Genomic DNA, 18,857 nt, shown 5'->3' with positions numbered 1-18,857 from the left:
CTGCCTACAGTCTGTAATTTTGTGATTTATTTTATAAAACATAAGCTGTACTACAATACGATATTGTTTTTACCTGCCCAGTGCTCATCACAGATGGTGAATAAAAGTGTTTTGTTTGCTAACTCTGGCACCATGATGCTGCATTCCATCACAATTGCCTGGGGAATCATTAGTGCACAGGATACAATCCATATCATTATTATGCTGTTTCGTGCTCGCTTGGCTGTACTTTTGAACATAAGTGGATGACATATAGCGTACCAGCGGTCCAGTGCTATACAGCTAAGAGTCAGTACAGATACAGAGACTGCGACAGTCTGCAAGAAAGAGAATGCATTTATTAAACCTCATTTCTAGAACCTAACATCAGTTAATGACACCAAATGGACAAATATATTGGCAGTGAATTGCCAGCAACGCCCATATCCCGTGAATGAATGAATAAATAAATAAATGCAAGAGACATGAAAATCATTCAAAAGAAGCGCATCAATTAAACACATGGATTTAGTGGCAGATCAATTTTAATTTGGATGAATATAAGACAATGCAAGTTGGAACAGGAAGCAGGCAACATGTGTGCACAATGAAGCAATGCCCTTTAGAAGATTTGGAAAAGTTAAGGAATTGGGTGCAATTATTGATCATCACAAAAGTTAAATGCAGTTGAGAGGGACCTTTCTGCCCTTCTGTGTCCTCCTTACTGAGAAATCTCCAATCCCCTCTTGCCCAGTCACAGCATCCAGCTGCCTCTTGAATACCCAAAGTTTTTCCTTACAATTCCAGGTATTGATCACTCTGCATAAAGAAGTGCTTCCTAACAACAGTCCTGAACTTGCCTTTTGCTCATTTCTACCTTTGGCCACGTGTCCTGCCGTCATGGTTTAATTTGAAACAGTGTTCAGGTTTAACCTTTTCTATTCCACTTAGTATCTTAATACTCTATAAGACCCCCTCTCATATGTCTTCTTTCAAGGTTGAGAAGCTCAAACTTTTCCAACCTTTCCTCATAGCTCAGGCCTTTGAAACTGGGGGTTTTCTAGTTGCCATCCCTTGTATTATTCCAGGGGTTGGATTTTTCTCTTGTGATCAGGATTGAATAAATATTCAAGCTGTGGTTTGACCAGAGCACCATACAACCTCATCATAATTGTCTCAGACCTAAATTCTACTTATTTGGCAATATAGCTCAGTATTCTGTTTACTCTGCTAGTTGCTGTTCTGCACTGACTTGTGATGTTCTGTGCGGTCTACTATCGCTTCGAGATCTCTTTCAGCCTTTCTCCTAGCTTGTTCAACACCATTCATTAATTATGCTCCCTATTTTTCCTTCCAATACGTTAAGACTTGCAGTGATGTGTACAAAACTGCATGTGCCTACTTGCGAATATTGTATCGGTCCCTGTGAAAGTTCTCAGCTGTTTCATCAGACTCTGCTCCCCCAGTTTAGTTATCTCTGTGTTTGACCAACTTAAATTGAGTTTAGAATCTGGGGCATTTATGTAGATCAGAAACAGTATCATTCCCAGCACTGATCACTTGGGCACTGCAATCAGTACATTTTCTCCAGCCTGACATTGTTAGCTTAACCAGTGCCTGCTGCTTCCTCTCGCTCAACACATTCCTTATCCACCTCCAAGTTTCATTCTGGGCTGCCTAAAGCTTCTGTAGCAGCTTCCATGTGGAACTTTATCAAGGGTTTTCCAGAAGTCCAGTAACACTAAATCATAGGGCTGTCAAACATCTATTTGATATGTTATTTCCTGAAAAAAGTCAAGGAGGATAATCAGGCAGGATCTGCCCTTTCTGAAACCAAACTGTCTCCCACTTACTAAAGTTATTATCAGATAAGCACTCCTTAACATTATCCCTACATTATTTTGCCTGTAACTGATGCAAGACTAATGGCCTGTAGTTACCCAGGTTTGTTTTATCACCTTTCTTGAGAAAAGGTATCACATTAGTTTTATTACAATCCCTGTATTCATTGACTCCCTTATGGTGACTATTAGTAGATTTTTTGTCCCTAATCTCACTTAGTATCCCCTGATATATAGGATCTGCCACTTGGAGATTTATTGGGTTTGAGCCCTTTAAGCCAGTGAACTATATTCAAGCAAGTGATACCAAAGTCATTGGCCTAGAAATTCATTGACGCCACTTTTGGGGCGCTAAAGTGGGGCGTCCGCTAAAGTTTGCGGCCGCCGCCAAATCTAGGTCACTTCTCTGATATTCATTAGCTTCGCCCTACTAGTTCGGGCGAGCGCTAAAACTGCTGCTGGACGCCTCTCTTTGGGCGCTAAGCCGGAGGTGGTGATCGATAGCGCCGAGGCCGGGCGCAGCGCAGGTGCGGCCATCTCGTGATTGACAGCAGACACCCTGGCGCCGGCCAGCTCTTAAGGGGGAAGGGTCGACTGTGTCTGCTGCCACGCCCTGGATAGTGGAGCCCTCCAGCTAGGCCTGAACACTGCTGCTGGACCTAAATAGCGCCTGAAGACATGGAGAAGGCCCGTGAACGTGCGCAGCGCTTCTCAGAGCGTGATCTGAGTGTGCTGCTTGCTGCAGTGGAGAAGAGGCGCCATGTTTTGTACCCGGACAATGGCAAGAAGGCGACGGTCCGCGTCTACAGGAGAGCCTGGAGGCATGTCGCCAGCAAGCTGTCAGCCAACAGCAACGTCCCCAGGACCGGTGCCCAATGCCGCAAAAAGTTAAATGACCTCACACGCATTGTCAGGGTGAGTACCCTTTCCAATGACCTCCTCATCCTTGCATGTGCACCTCACATTATGGGCAAAGGGACCTGAAAGCTCTAATGGCCAGCCTTCATCCAGCAGCTATGGCACAGGCATGAGCATCAATTGCACATTCTGCACTGAACACACTGGCCAAGCTATTCCACCATGGGAGGCAGTGCACACCAGATCATGGCGACACACTGGCCAAGCTATTCCATCATGGGAGGCAGTGCACACCAGATCATGGCGACACACTGGCCAAGCTATTCCACCATGGGAGGCAGTGCACACCAGATCATGGCGACACACTGGCCAGGCTATTCCACCATGGGAGGCAGTGCACACAAGATCACGGCGACACACTGTACTTAGAGGCCGTCCTTTCTCTTGCAGGCCAAGCTGGCGAATAATCGCAAGAGCCGGACTGCGACCGGGGGAGGACGACCCCATATCCAGCCACTCACCGACCTGCAACATCGCGTGGAGCGCCTCATGGGTGGCCGGGTGATTGGGCCCGTTGCATGTGGAGATGCCGACCCTGTTCTGGGCAGCAATGGTAAGGACATCACCTTTTGCACCTCTCTCGTCCCACTTGCGCATCAGATCTACATCCTTTGCCACTGTCCGACCAATGCGCTGAATGCCACCACTCATGCATCCCGCACTGACGCCCTCTCCTCACTCTAAAGCTACTCTTGTGCCTTCCTGCTTTCAGATGGTCAAGAGGAGGTCCCTCAACTTGCCAGTGACAGACCCTCCGAGGAGGAGCAGGAGGAGGAGCAAGAGGAAGGCGGCCCATCGGGGGAACCCTCAGCCGCGGCCACCCAGGCCAATGTAGGGGACACGTCTTCCCTGGAGGGCAGCGTGGCGGAAGTGTTGAAGGGGAGGGGAGCTCCTGGGACCTGCGTGCTGCAGAAAGGCGGGAGGGGGGCGGAAGCTCGGCGGCCTTCTCCCCAGAGGGGGGATGCGTCGGAGGGGAGTCCAATTGCTGGGCCCAGCGGCCTCCAGCAACGCAGGAAGGGTCGGCCAACTCAGCGGCCTTCTCCCCAGAGGGAGAGTCCGGCCTCCAGTCAGGAGATGCTCTTCGCCGAGGAGATGGAACGCCTCGAAGACTTGTCCGCGGACTCGGAGCGCCGGCACACGGAGCTCATGGCGGCAGTGGCACGGTTGCCTGAGTCCATCGATTCCCTCTCTCGGAGTGTGGCCGAGTTCGGGCCCTTAGAGGCCACCAGTCGGGCGGAATACCGGGCAGATCTGTCAGCGACTGGCCAGGTGATTAGTGGTGCCGTCCAGCCACTGGCTGCTCTGCTGCGGTCAGTGAACAGGTCAACACGGGCACTCACTGCTGCCACACTCGCTGTGTCAGCCAGGCATCGCCAGGGCACCCGGCGCGCTGCAGCAGCACATTGGTCTGTCCCTCGGCAGATTGGTGCGCATGCTGCAGTGCTGGCCCGGGCAAGTGCCAGTGTCTCAGGCGACCAGCGAGCGCCTGCCATCCGCCAGCTTGCCGCCATTCCTCCAGCCGCCACTGCCACTCCCCCAGTGGAGCTGCCAGGAGCTGCTGCAGCGACTGATGCTGGCCAGCCACAGCTGCAGCAATCAACAGCCGGCCGCTCGACGGCCAGACCTCGACTAGGCCGACCCCCAAGGGCATCTGCCATCACGACATGTGCCCCTCAGGAGCCTGCCCCCAGCCTTGCAGCAGCCAATGGCCTTACTTTGAGGCGGAGCAGCAGGGCGGGCAGGGGCCACCCAAAGATGGCCAAGGCATCGCCCTAGCGGGCCAAATAGTTGAATGTGTGGCCATTTGTGTTTGTTTCTTGAGGCCGAGAATTGGATGTTTGTTTTTTGAAGGCCGATGATGTGATGTTTGTTTTGGATGAAGGCCGAGAATGACGACCATTTTAGTTGCCCTATTTTGTTAATCCTCCCCAGGTTGTGGGAGCGAGTAATGTGTTTGAGTGTTTTTTGGGGGTTTCATCTGTTTTTGGTTTTCATGTGGGAAGGGCCCAGAGTTTGTACAATAAAGCATTTTATTTATTCACATTGTCCATGTTTGATCTTTGAAGTGTTTGTTGCCTTAACCGGCTGAGGGCTTGCGGAGCGGCTGCAATCATGTTCTATCATTGGCACAAGCCATTCCCTGACAGGGGGCCTAGAAGTGACGTTCAATAAGCCGACGACGGGCGGCCCTTGGACCTTGTGCGTCCCTCCTGGGCTGGTACTCCTCGTCCTCGTCGTCCTCATGCTCCTCCTGCTCCTCCTCCTGAGGTGGTGGTCCAACGTGAGGTGGCAGTGCCTGAGTCCTGCGGATAGCCAGGTTGTGCAGCATGCAGCAAACGACGACAAATTGGGAGACTCGATCCTGCGAATACTGGAGGGCTCCCCCGGAGTGATCGAGACAGCGGAACCGTTGCTTGAGCATGCCGATTGTTCTATGAGGTTCCTCGTCGCTTGATGGCTCTCGTTGTATGCCTCTTCAGCAGGGGTCGTGGGCGCGCGGAGCGGGGTCATGAGCCAGGTACACAAAGGATAGCCTTTGTCCCCGATAAGCCATCCTCTTGGGGGAGGCTGTGCCTGGAACATGTCAGCCACAGTTGTCTGTCGCAGGATAAAGGCATCGTGGCTGCTGCCTGGAAAGCGGGCATTGACAGCTAGGATGCGCTGCCTGTGGTCACACACCAGCTGTACATTGAGGGAATGGTAGCCCTTCCGGTTGCGGTACTCCTCGGCATGCTCAAGAGGTGCCCGCAAAGCCACATGCGTGCAGTCAATGGCGCCCTGCACCATGGGGAAGCCCGCTATTCTTGCAAACCCCACTGCACGCTGCTGCTGCTTGTCCAGGGTCATGGGGAAGGAGATGAATTGATGTCTCCTTCTGAAAAGGGCTTCGGTCACCTGGCGGATGCAGCAATGCACGGCGAACTGGGAGATGTTAGCGATGTCCCCAGTAGCGGATTGGAAGGAGCCGGAGGCATAGAAGTTGAGAGCCACCGTCACCTTCACTGCCACCGACAGAGACGTCCTGCGCATCAGCTGTGGCTGCAGATCTCTCTGAAGCAGCCGGCAGATGTCTGCAACCACCTCCCTTCGGAATCGCAGCCTCCTAACACACATCGCGGCAGACATGGTCAGATAGGAGGTCTGCTCGCGGTATACCCTGCGTGGGTAAGGCCTCAGTTGGCGACGCCTGTTGCCCCCTCTGCGTCTAGCCAGGGCTGCCACTCTCTCACGGCGTCTGTAAGCCCTTCTGGCATAAGGCTGAAATTCAGCGTTGCCACCCAATGCAGCCCCCATTATACGCTGGCAAACACTGAGCTCTGAATGAAGGCAAAGATAATTGGTAAGCTCTGGCCTGAGCCAAAAATACCTGTCCAAGTGTTGGTCCAAACCAGTAAACTCTCCTCCTTGGTCTCTGTCCAAAAAACCGTTGCACAAGAGTGAATGCTGCAAAATGGCTGGCCTTTATACTGCTGGGTAAGTGCCCTTTAATTAGCGCTCCCCGCGGCCCGGCTGGCCTGTGTACCATTCCACTTCACAGTCGCTCGGGACGCCTGGCGCACAATGGGCCGGCGCGAGTGAAGTTCCGGTTTGGGGCGCACAAAGGGCGTTGCACTATTAAATGACGTCATGATCTGCGCGCGCAGCAGGGCGCGCGCTAAGACTTTGCGCCAGCGCTAAATGTGTCCTGAAGTTGGGGAGAGGCGCAGATCGCGCTGCGCCCGGGCGATAAGCGCCTAGTGCTCGAGATCTACTCCCCCTAAGGCGCTAACGGCTGGCGCGCCCAACTGAATTTCTAGGCCATTAAGTTTTAGGTGCAGAACCCCATTGATGAGTGACATACGGCTAGTGCATGTTAACTATTTTCAGTTTATCCTATTTGCATCCTTAAGGGATCACAACTCTTCTTTCACTGAAATTTGAGTCATTCTGAAGCTATTATAAACAAAGCAAATTAGAGACAAGAATATCGAAAGGGCATTTGCCTACAAGTCCAAACGAGTTTTTATTTATATAGATCATTGATGAGGTTAGATTTTGCAATATTATGTGCAGTTTTGGGCACAATTATGTGAATAATCCAGTTTGTACACAGACCCAGCAGGATTAGCCTCTGCCTCATTGGATAAGCGATGACATGCCCATATTGGGTTTGGTGCCAGAAGCTCAACTGAGTGCCAGGAAATTGTGTATCTTGTTGGAAAACTTTAATGGGAAGTGACATATTAAAAGACAGCAGAAAGGAGCAATAAAATTGTTCCAGCTTTTACAAAGGTCGTCACTATTTTAATTACATATTAAAAGGCTAATTTACTGAAGACTCAGCCTTCCCAAAGGCTATTTGGGCACAAAAAAGTGTCTAGCATAAAGGTTGCTGAGACAGGAAACATGTGTGGGCTAGTGATGGAACAACACAACACTTGAACTCTCTGTTACAAGGCTGACGAAGCAAGGGTGTGAGGAAAGTATGCCGAGTGTGTGAGATGGGTGTGAGGAGAGTATGCCGAGTGTGTGAGATGGGTGTGAGGAGAGTATGCCGAGTGTGTGAGATGGGTGTGAGGAGAGTATGCCGAGTGTGTGAGATGGGTGTGAGGAGAGTATGCCGAGTGTGTGAGATGGGTGTGAGGAGAGTATGCCGAGTGTGTGAGATGGGTGTGAGGAGAGTATGCCGAGTGTGTGAGATGGGTGTGAGGAGAGTATGCCGAGTGTGTGAGATGGGTGTGAGGAGAGTATGCCGAGTGTGTGAGGTGGGTGTGAGGAGAGTATGCCGAGTGTGTGAGATGGGTGTGAGGAGAGTATGCCGAGTGTGTGAGATGGGTGTGAGGAGAGTATGCCGAGTGTGTGAGATGGGTGTGAGGAGAGTATGCCAAGTGTGTGAGATGGGTGTGAGGAGAGTATGCCGAGTGTGTGAGGTGGGTGTGAGGAGAGTATGCCGAGTGTGTGAGATGGGTGTGAGGAGAGTATGCCGAGTGTGTGAGATGGGTGTGAGGAGAGTATGCCGAGTGTGTGAGATGGGTGTGAGGAGAGTATGCCGAGTGTGTGAGATGGGTGTGAGGAGGATGTGAGCAGGTTTTTTTTTGTTTATTCATTCATGGGATGTGGGCATCGCTGACAATGCCAGCATTTATTGCCCATCCCTAATTGCCCTTGAGAAGGTGGTGGTGAGCTGCCTTCTTGAACAGCTGCAGTCCGTGTGATGAAGGTACTCCCCCAGTGCTGTTAGGGAGGGAGTTTGACCCAGCGACGATGAAGGAACGGTGATATACTTCCAAGTCAGGGTGGTGTGTGACTTGGAGGGGAACTTGGAGCTGGTGGTGTTCCCATGCACCTGCTGGGTGGTAGAGAACAAGAGTTTGGGAGGTGCTGTCAAAGAAGCCTTGGCAAGTTGCAGCAGTGCACCTTGTAGATGGTACACACTGCAGCCACACTGCACCAGTGGTGGAGCGAGTGAATGTTTAAGGTGATGGATGGGGTGCCGCTCAAGTGGGCTGCTTTGTCCTGGATGGTGTCGAGCTTCTTGAGTGTTGTTGGAACTGCAATCATACAGGCAAGTGGAGAGTATTTCATCACACTGCTGACTTGTGCCTTGGAAAGGCTTTGGGAGTCAGGAGGTGAGTCACTTGCCGCAGAATGGCTGGTCCAGTTGAGGTTTTGGTCAGTGACGACCTCCAGGATGTTGGTGGAGGATTCAGCAATGATAATGTCAATCAGTGCTGAGGGAGATGGTTAAACTCTCTTGTTGGAGATGGTCATTGCCTGGCACTTGTGTGGCGCGAATGTTACTTGCCACTTATCAGCCCAAGCCTGGATGTTTTCCAGGTCCTGTTGCATGCAGGCATGGAATGCTTCATTATCTGAGGTATGAGGTGGGTGTAAGGGGGGTATGAGATGGGTGTGGGGTGGGTATGAGGTTGATGTGAGGAGCACCATGAACTTGTCATTATTGCTGAAGCAATTTCTTGCCATTGAATATATTATTGCAGTTTAAGAGAGTATGAAGTTAGATCAGACAGTATTTCAGATTTCCTCCTCGAATCTATTGAAATACTTCCTCCCCCCTCCCACCAATAAGATTGATGATTTGTGAATATAGTGTGTACTGGAGAAAGCAGCATGTTTATGGATTCAAGTTTCATTTATGTTTACTTGATATAAAGGTCAACTGAAACATTCAAAGATATCTTTGAATTACAAATGATGAGATTTGAAGTGTAAACAGTTTCATACTTTATATTAGAACCTTTTGTGGAAGGTGAGAAAACCTAAGAGAAAATCAATGGGCTTTTATGAGTCTCTATTCAGGTTTTGGAGCCTCACTTGACAAGTACGTGTTTTGAATTAAAATTAAATCACTTGAAAATCAGATATGACGTAAATTGAATGTGCTGACCCCATGTCAGATTCTCCAGTCGTGAAGCTTCACACTGGGAGCCATGTCTCACAACATTTACCCTGATATTTCCTTCATAAACTGTTTGGATCTGTCCCCTTCCTGTTGACTGAGTGTAGTCAGATGATTTGGAGTGGGTGTTGGGTATACTTGGACAGAAACTTTCAATGGAAGGAGGGCGAAGGATGCATTTGGCTGGGAGGCTGAGAATAAAGTCTGAAGCTAGGATGAACTAATAGATCAGCTAGTAAGAGTATCTAAGCAGTGAAAGGCTTAATCATCTGATGAAAGGTCATCAACCTGAAACATTACCTCTGTTTAACCCTTCACAGATGCTGCAGATTATTGTACAACAGATAACAGGAACGCTTAGAACTTGCTGAAAAGCTTGTTTCGCTTTACAATCTTACTGGAAAAGGGATAAAGTGAAAAGAATCTTTATAGTCTTGAAGCTTTTTTTGAAAATATTAATTGTTTTCTGCACGATTTCTCAAACTAGCTGGCGGAGAAAACTTAACAACATTGTTGAGAATGTAGAAAAAGCTCTTGGAATTGATACTGACGGGAGGCCACAGCTTTTCCCTATCGTACAATGGATGCTCCAAAAATGTTGGAGCAAAGTATAGTTCATTCTGAATTCCAGATTCCTTGTAATAAGAGGGTTTTACATCACTCTGAGGCAGAGCTATATAGGACAGGAGTACTGTAATTGTTTTTTTTAAAGTTTTCTCCATTCCTTCTGAAGGCACTGGCTTGTGCTGAAGGGTAATGTTCCACCAGAACCAGTTGCTCTACTCACCTCAACCAAGTGGCCATCCTTCATTGGTGAGCCGAGGTAGTAATATGTCAATAGACTATTTGACTATATGGGGTGGGGGGTGGGGGGAGGGGCAATTATATCTTCAACTGGTATCCGCAAATGCCCATCTTTTAGTAGGGTCACCAGGTAGTAATCAGGAACAGGAACCCTGGCTGATTCTTCCCTTCCTCCTAGTCCAGAGATGCTGAGGCCAATATGTTGCACGTCTACTGTTCCAATGGCTGAGATTAGGTAACTCAACTCAGACCTTCCTGGTCTGCATGTCCCAGATCCACACTGGACAAGTGCAGCACATTACCAACTGAGTGATCAAGGCAGATTGACTGTGAATCAGGCAGGACGATCAGCAGTGCCTCTCCACAGTAAGACAGTAAGCGGTTTGCTCTGAGCACTACGTGAAGTCAAATTACAAATGCGTTCTTTAAAAATGGATTTATGATTTTGTTACACTTAGCAGAGAAAGGACACCTACTCGACGTCACTCCTCCCCTTGATTGGGTGTCAAGTGCTCAGACCGCTGAACCATCCTTGAATGAAATGACTTTTTAGGTTACATTGATTTTTTTTAAATTAACAGAATGATGATATTACAGCTATCACCAATCAACATGCATATTGAGTCATTTCTGCTTCCATTGTAGATTTCCAATATTCACAATTTACTTTTGCTCTCTAATTTTTAAGCTTGCATTGTGTAAATCTGTTTGTTTTGTTTTAATCCAGCTATGAACACTTGATTGGAACTTACATTTATCACCATTGAAGTCTCAAAAATGATTAAGCATTTACCTGTAGGTATGGAATTATTTTGCAGAAGACTTGCCCAAAAAACCATGTCTCGGTTATATCAACTAGTAGACTGGCAGGAAGACAGATAATTGTAACAAGGATATCGGCAAATGACAAATTAACTATGAAATAGTTTGTGACTGTCCGCATGTGGTGATTCTTCCAAACTGCAACACAAACTGGGAGAAAAGGAAAGAATTAGAAATAGCAAAGGTAAAGCCCAGTCTTTTCATTACTTGCACGTTCCTTTGCCATTTCTGTCGGTTGAATTTTAACTCCTGGCTGGGAACCCGGGGAGGGTAGTGGGGAGCGGTGGGCGTGGGAGGCAATAGTCCCTCTCAGTGGGAGGCCTTGGCCAATTTTAATGGCCAGCTGCCCGCCTGAAACAGGTGGAAAGAGGTAGTTAAATGGCTTTGGAAAGGTCAACAACACGGGGCCCGGAGGTTGCCCGCTGGCATCAAGGGGATGGGAGTATTGGGGCCGTTTCACCAGTGGGGATAGTGAGGGGGAGACAAGGGCAAGAGAGGCCCTAACATTCCTTGTGGGGCCCGGAGGAGCACTCCTGCTCATCCCAGCCCCAGTAAGGAGAGTCTTTGACTTACCTTTGAGGGCCTCGTCTGCTTCCCTGCCAGGAATTAATGAGTGGTGCGCTGCCAGGGGCACGCCACTCAGTTGGCCATTAAAATGCCATTAGGGTCTGAATTACATCAGAGGAATCCAATTTGCATACATTCATGAGGTGCCCGACTGCTTCTGGCTGCCTAAAAAAGTGCACAGTTAAATGGTGGCCAGCGGGATTCGAGCCAGGGTGGGGTAATAAATACTGCTCGTCCCATTTTAACTGTATAATGCCCCATCCAATTTTCACTTTAAAGATGCAATGTTCTCTGCCTCAGCCACTCCCTGTGGTAAAGCATTCCATGCTCCAACAACCTGCTCTATAAAGAAATTCCTCCGAAACTCCGTCCTCACTCTCAGCGGCAAATTTAAATTAATGACCCTTCACTGACTCCCCAATCAGAGGAAATAGTCTTTCCCTATTCATCTACCAAAACCCTTCAAATTTTAAAGAATGTCTTAGCTTTCTCTGCTCCAGTGGAGATATTCCCAGTATCTCAGGTCTCTCCCATAGTTTTCCATTCCTGGCATTATCCTGCAGAAATTACACTGTACAATGTAATGTTCTTTTCTATAATGAGGTGCTAAAACTGGATGCAATACTCTAAATGTGACCTAACCAGTGTTTTGTATATAATTATCATGACTTCTTTACTCTGGTACACTGTGCCCCATTTATAAAACCCAACAGGCTGTTGGGGGGGGGGGGGGAAATTCAGTTGGTTAGCGCCTCCAGTTAGTGCCTGGCGGGGGCGCTAATGGGGCGCTGATGCAGTAGCGCCAGGGTGAGGCGAATCCAACGACGCACGCCAAATCCAACCCCCCCCTCCCCCGTAGCGCCGCCGCTACGTGTTACCGCCAGGGACCTCAGTGCCAGGCATTGTGACATCAGTGAGCGTGCAATGCTCATTGGCCGCCCGATCTGCAAAATTCATTGTCACCACCTGCTTTAGCACCTCGCCCCAACAGCAACAGGGAGAGGCGGCATCAAGCAGGCGGATGCCGGCTCCAGGAGCGCTACTTAAAGGGATCATAAGTAATGAGTCACAGCTGCCATGTTAGTGCTGTTTCACAGCTTCCTTGTCAGTTTGACATTGTGCAACAGTTTAATTCAGTCATTTAAAGGCTGTTTAGTATCAGGAGTGTAGTGGCTACTAACAATTAGTTACATTTATTCTCATAACATATCAAAGTGCTACACTTGCTTACATTAATGGGGGCTGTACTGGCAGTCGACCTCACCCTCCAGGATCTACGGTGGAGGGAGTGGAGGCAGCAAGAAAGATTGGAATATGTGGATAGTTGGATCATTACCATAGCAAACACACCCTTTGGGCTGGATTTTGTCAATGGGGATGCGTTGGGGGTGGGACTGCTGGTTGTCGGGTTTCAGTTCCGTCCCTAACAATGTCCAGCCAACCCATGCTATTTTCCCTTGATTGACCTTGTTAAGCCTGCCCTGCGGGCTTAGCCAGACAATTAAGGGAAAGCTGGTGACAGAGGGTATCAGCGTATGATGTTTCATCTGTCGAAAATTTTTGACAGATGAATTGTCAGTGTTTGACAGCTTTGACAATCTCTGTTCTATGGTGAGCCCTTGCAGAAAGACTCACCAAAACCTCTTTCCTCAACAGAAATCAGATGGCTGCTACATCTGAGAATGCTGCAGCCGTTCTGTCATCTCTGCCGTTGAGATGAGGCACCTCCGGATCCCCAAGGGTTGAAGCCTGCAGAAAGAAGCAAAGGTAAGTAAAATTTTTCCAACACTTTACACTCACCTCTCATACTTACCTCTCCACACTTGCACCCATCACTCACCTCCACAGTGGACTTTTCGACCCCTCTCACCCCCACAGACCCACTGCTCGCCTCGCTGACCCTGGCGAGGTTCGCAGCCATCGGGAAGCCCGCACTTGCAGGGGTAAAATGGGGATAAGCCTCAAAACTGGCAGTTAACTACCTGTTAACAAGCAGTTAATTCGCTCTAATCCCCTTCCCGCCTCGAGGAGATGGGTCCTTGCGTGAGTCGGGGAACCGCCTCCCGGGAAGATGGCATGGAGGCGGGTTGGGAGTGGGTTCAGTACCCGCTCCCAGTTTCCGCCATTTTCCCGGCAGTCCTGCCTCCATATCTGCCACCCCAGAGCTGGCAAAATTTCCCTCTTTATCTCAGTAGCTGCAGCATGTGGCTTTATAAAACAATGTGCGTTCACATTGTTTCAAAGAAGAATCATAGAATAGTACAGCACTGAAGGAGGCCATTTGTATCCACCACCCTATCTGGCAGTACATTCCAAATCCTAATCACTTGTGTAAAAAAAAGTTTTTCCTCTTGTCGCCTCTGGTTCTTTTGCCAATCACCTTAAATCTGTGCCCTCTGATTATTGACCCTTTAGTCATTGGAAAGAATTTCTCTTTATTTACTTTATCTATACCCTTCATGATTTCAAACACCTCTATCAAATTTCCTCTTAGCCTTCTCTGCTCTAAGGAGAACAACCCCAGCTTCTCCAGTCTATCCACATAACTGTTGTAATCCCTCATCCCTGGAAATATTCTAGTAAATCTCTTCTGTACCCTCTCCAAAGCCTTCATGTCCTTCCTATAGTGTGGTGCCCAGAATTGGACACAATACTCCAGCTGGGGCCGAACTAGTGTTTTATACAGGTTTAGCATAACTTCCTGGCTTTTGTACTCTCTGCCTCTATTTATAAATCCCAGGATCCCATATGCTTTATTAACGGCTTTGTTAACCTGTCGGCCACCTTCATTGATTAGTGCACAAACACCCCCAGGGCTCTGTCTTCTTGCACCCCCTTTAAAATTGTACCATTTAACATATATTGGCCTAGAAATTCAGTTGCGTGCGCCAGCCGTTAGCACCTTAGGAGGAGTAGATCTCGAGCGCTAGGCGCTTAGCGCCCGGGCGCAGCGCGATCTGCGCCTCGCCCCAACTTCAGTAGACATTTAGTGCCGGCGCAAAGTCTTTGCGCATGCCCTGCTGCGCGCGCAGATTATGACGTCATTTCCTCGTGCGACGCCCTTTGTGCGCCACAAACCGGAACTTCAGTCGCGCCGGCCCATTGTGCGCCGGGCGGCCCTAACGACTGTGGAGTGGAATGGTGCACAGCCGAAGCGGGCTGCGGGGAGCGCAAATTAAAGGGCACTTACCCTGCACTATAAAGGGCAGGCATTTTGCAGCAATCACTCTTGTGCAACGAATTTTTTGAAAAAAACCAAGGAAGGGAGCTTACTGCTTTGGGCCAACACTAGGACAGGTATTTTTGGCTTCAGGCCAGAGCTTTGCAATTCGCCTTCACTGATATCTCATTGTTTGCCAGCATATTATGGGGGCTGCAATGGGGTGCCAATGCTGAGTTTCAGGATTATGTCGGAAGGGCTTGCAGATGCTGTGTTAGAGGGGCAGCCCTGGCTAGACGCAGAGGGGGCAACAGGCGTCGGCAATGTGGGCCTTACCCACTCAGGCAATACCGCCAGCAGGTCTCGTATCTCAACATGACTGGCGCGCAATGTGTCAGGAGGCTGCGATTCAGAAGGGAGGTGGTTGCAGAGATCTGCCATCTGCTTCACAGAGATCTGCATCCACAGCTGAGTTGCAGGACGTCTCTGTCGGTGGAAGTGAAGGTGACGGTGGCTCTGAACTTCTATGCCACCGGCTCCTTCCAATCAGCTGCTGGGGACATTGCTAACATATCCCAGTTCGCCGTGCATTGCTGCATCCACCAGGTCACCAATGCCCTTTTCAGAAGGAGACGCCAATTCATCTCCTTCCCCGTGACCCTGGAGAGGCAGCAGCAGCGTGCAGTGGGATTTGCAAGAATCGCGGACTTCCCCATGGTGCAGGGCGCCATTGACTGCACGCATGTGGCTTTGCGGGCACCTCTGGACCATCCCGAGGATTACCGCAACCGGAAGGGCTACCATTCCCTCAACGTACAGCTGGTGTGTGACCACAGGCAGCGCATCCTAGCTGTCAATGCCCGCTTTCCAGGCAGCAGCCACGATGCCTTTATCCTGCGACAGACTACTGTGGCTGACATCTTCCAGGCACAGCCTCACCCAAGAGGATGGCTTATCGGGGACAAAGGCTATCCTTTGTGTACCTGGCTCATGACCCCGCTCCGCGCGCCCAGGACCCCTGCTGAAGAGGCATACAACGAGAGCCATCAAGTGACTAGGAACATCATAGAACAAACAAGTGGCGTCCTCAAGCAACGGTTCCGCTGCCTGGATCGTTCCGGCGGATCTCTGCAGTATTCGCCGGAGCGAGTCTCCCAGTTCGTGGTCGTTTGCTGCATGCTGCACAACCTGGCTATCCGCAGGACTCAGGCACTGCCACCTCATGCTGGAGCACCACCTCAGGAGGAGGAGCAGGAGGAGCATGAGGAGGAGGAGGAGGAGGAGGAGGAGGAGGAGGAGGAGGAGTACCAGGCCAGGAGGGAGGCACAAGGTCCAAGGGCTGCCCGTCGGCGGCTTATTGAACGTCACTTCTAGGCCCCCTGTCAGGGAATGGCTTGTGCCAATGAAAGAACATGAATGCAGCCACACCGCAAGCCCTCAGCCGCTTAAGGCAACAAACACTTCAAAGATCAAACATGGACAACATGAATAAATAAAATGCTTTATTGAACAAACTCAGGGCCCTTCCCACATGAAACCCAAAAACAGACAACACCCCCCAAAAAACAGTCACACACATGACTCACTCCCACAACCTGGGGAGGAACAACAAAACATTTAAACAAAAATGGCCTTCATCCTCGGCCTTAACAAAACAACCATCCCCAGAAACAAAACAACCATCCCCAGAAACAAAACAACCATCCCAATATAAACAAACATTTGTCCACACCCTCTACTTTGTGGCCCGCGAGGGCGATTCCTTGTCCAGCCTTTGGCGGCCCCTGGCCGCCCTGCTGCTCCTCCTCAAACCGTGCCCAGTGGCTGCTGCAAGGCTGGGGGAAGGCTCCTGAGGGGCACATGTCGTCATGGCAGATGCCCTTGGGGGTCGGCCTAGACGAGGTCTGGGCCTCGAGGGGCCGGCTGGTGAATGCTGCAGCTGTAGCTGGCCAGCATCAGTCGGACCAGCATCTCGTGGCAGCTCCACTGGGGGAGTGACAGTGGCGGCTGGAGGAATGGGGGCAAGCTGGCGTATGGCAGGCGGCCGCTGGTCAAGTGACACACTGGCACTCGCCCGGGCCCGCACTGCAGCATGCGCTGCAATGTGCCGAACGACAGACCGCTGTGCTGCTACAGTGCGGCGGGTGTCCTGGCGATGCCTGGCTGACGCAGCGAGTGTGGCAGCAGTGAGTGCCCGTGCTGCCCTGGTCTGTGACCGCATCAGACCAGCCAGTGACTGCACGGCACCACTGATCACCTGCCCACTTGCTGCGTGAGCTGCCCCGAATTCCACCCAACTCGCTGCCTGTGCTGCGACGAATTCGGCACGACTCGCGTCCTGTGCTGCCCCGAATAGCTCCAAACTCCTGGCCTGTGAGGCCCCGAACTCGGCCACACTATGAGCCAGGGACTCGATGGCCTCAGGCATCCGTGCCACAACCCCCATGAGCTCGGTGTGCCGGCGCTCCGAGTCCACGGACATTTGATCGAGGAGGCGCAGCTCCTCGGAGTTGACCGTCGCCGGACTGGTGGACGGACTCTCCCTCTGGGGAGAAGGCCGCCGAGCTGGCCGACCCTTCCCGCGTTGCTGGATGCCACTGGGCCCAGCAACTACACCCCTCTGGGAAGAAGGCCGCTGAGCAACCGCACACCCCCTGCATTGCTGCACGCCACTGGTCCCAGGAGCGACACTCCCCTCCGACACTTCCCCCAGGCTCTCCTCCAGGGAAGACGTGTCCCCTACATTGGCATCCCCTGGCGCGGGTGAGGGTTCCCCTGATGGGCCGCCTTCCTCTTCCTCTTCCTCCTCCTCCTCCTCCTCTTCTTCCGAGGGGCTGTCACTGGCAGCTTCAGGGACCGCCTCACCATCTGAAAGCAGGAAGGGACAAGAGTAGCTTTAGATTGAGGAGAGGGCGTCAGCGAGGGAGGCATGAGTGGTGGCATTCAGCGCATTGGTCGGACAGTGGCAAAGGATGTAGATCTGATGCACAAGTGGGACGAGAGAGGTCCAAAAGGTGATGTCCTTACCATTGGTGCCCAGAACAGGGTCGGCATCTCCACTGGCAACGGGCCCAATCACCCGGGCTCCCATGAGGCGACCCACGCGCTCTTCCAGGTCAGTGAGCTGCTGGATCTGGGGACCGCCTCCCCCGGTCTCAGTCCGGCTCTTCTGATTGTGGGCCAGCTTGGCCTGCAAGAGAAAGGACGGCCTCTAAGTACAGTGTGTAGCCCTGATCTGGTGTGCACTGCCTCCCATGGTCAAATAGCTTGGCCAGTGTGGAGCCCTGATCTGGTGTGCACTGCCTCCCATGGTCGAATAGCTTGGCCAGTGTGGAAAGTGCAGAATGTGCAATTGATGTTCATGCCAGTCCCATAGCTGCTGGATGAGGGCTGGCCATTAGGGCTTTCAGGTCCCTTTGCCCATAATGTGAGGTGCACATGTAAGGATGAGGAGGACACTGGAAAGGGTACTCACCCTGACAATCCTGGTGAGGTCATTGAACTTTTTTCTGCATTGGACAGAGTTCCTGGGGACCTCGCTGTTGGCTGTCACCCTGATGGCGACCTCCCTCCAGGCTTTCCTGTAGACACTGGTCGCAGGCTTCTTCCCACTGTCCGGGAACAAGATTTTGCGTCTCCTCTCCAAAGCCCCAACCAGCAGCTTCAAATCATGGCCAGAGAAGCACTGCGCTCATTCACGGGCCTTCTGCATCTTTCCCGGCGCTATTTCTGTTCAGCAACAGTGTTTAGGCCTAGCTGGAGGGCTGCAGTGTCCAGGGCGTGGCAGCAGGCGAACTCGACCCTTCCCCCTTTAAGAGCTGGCCGGCGCCAGGGTGTCTGCTGTCAATCAAGAAATGACCGCACCTGTGCTGCGCCCGGCCTTGGCGGTTTAGCTCAGCACCGCCGGCTTTGCGCCTAAAGATAGTTGTGGAACGCCAGTTTTAGCGCTCGAGCAAACTCTTAGGGCGAAGCTACTGAATATCGGCGAAGTGGCCTCGACTTTGCGCCGGGCGCAAACTTTAGCGGCCGCCCGACTTATCCGCCCCAAAAGTGGCTATACTGAATTTCTAGGCCATTGTCTCTTGCCATTCTTCCTACCAAAATGTATCACCTCACATTTTTTGCGTTGAATTTCATCTGCCATGTGTCCGCCCATTCCACCAGTCTGTCAATGTCCTCTTGAAGTCTATTACTATTTTCCTCACTGTTTACTACATTTCCAAGTTTCACATCATCTGCAAATTTCAAAATTGCGCTCTGTACCCTAAGTCCAAGTCATTAATGTATCTCAAAAACAACAGTGGCCTAGTACTGAATCTTGGGGAACTCTACTGTATACACTGCTTTTTATATTCAGCCTGATTCT

At 50.8% G+C, this 18,857-nt stretch overlaps 1 protein-coding gene across 2 annotated transcripts in view; it reads right to left on the bottom strand.

Annotated features, from left to right (window-relative positions):
* hcrtr2 (hypocretin (orexin) receptor 2) overlaps positions 1-18,857 on the bottom strand; it is an 88,633-nt gene that overhangs the window by 52,631 nt on the left and 17,145 nt on the right. For both annotated transcript variants that reach the window (XM_085996516.1, XM_085996517.1), the window contains exons 2-3: positions 10,736-10,914; positions 74-317 (exon numbers count right to left, since the gene is read on the bottom strand). In XM_085996516.1, the coding sequence (XP_085852642.1) occupies positions 74-317; positions 10,736-10,914 (423 nt within the window). The remainder of the gene's footprint in view (positions 1-73; positions 318-10,735; positions 10,915-18,857) is intronic.

The sequence above is a fragment of the Somniosus microcephalus genome, chromosome 9 (genome assembly GCF_052327205.1).
Source record: "Somniosus microcephalus isolate GS21.2 chromosome 9, FLI_Smic_1.0, whole genome shotgun sequence".
In the NCBI taxonomy this organism is placed as follows: domain Eukaryota; kingdom Metazoa; phylum Chordata; class Chondrichthyes; order Squaliformes; family Somniosidae; genus Somniosus; species Somniosus microcephalus.
This window is presented reverse-complemented; position numbering and strand designations above follow the sequence as displayed.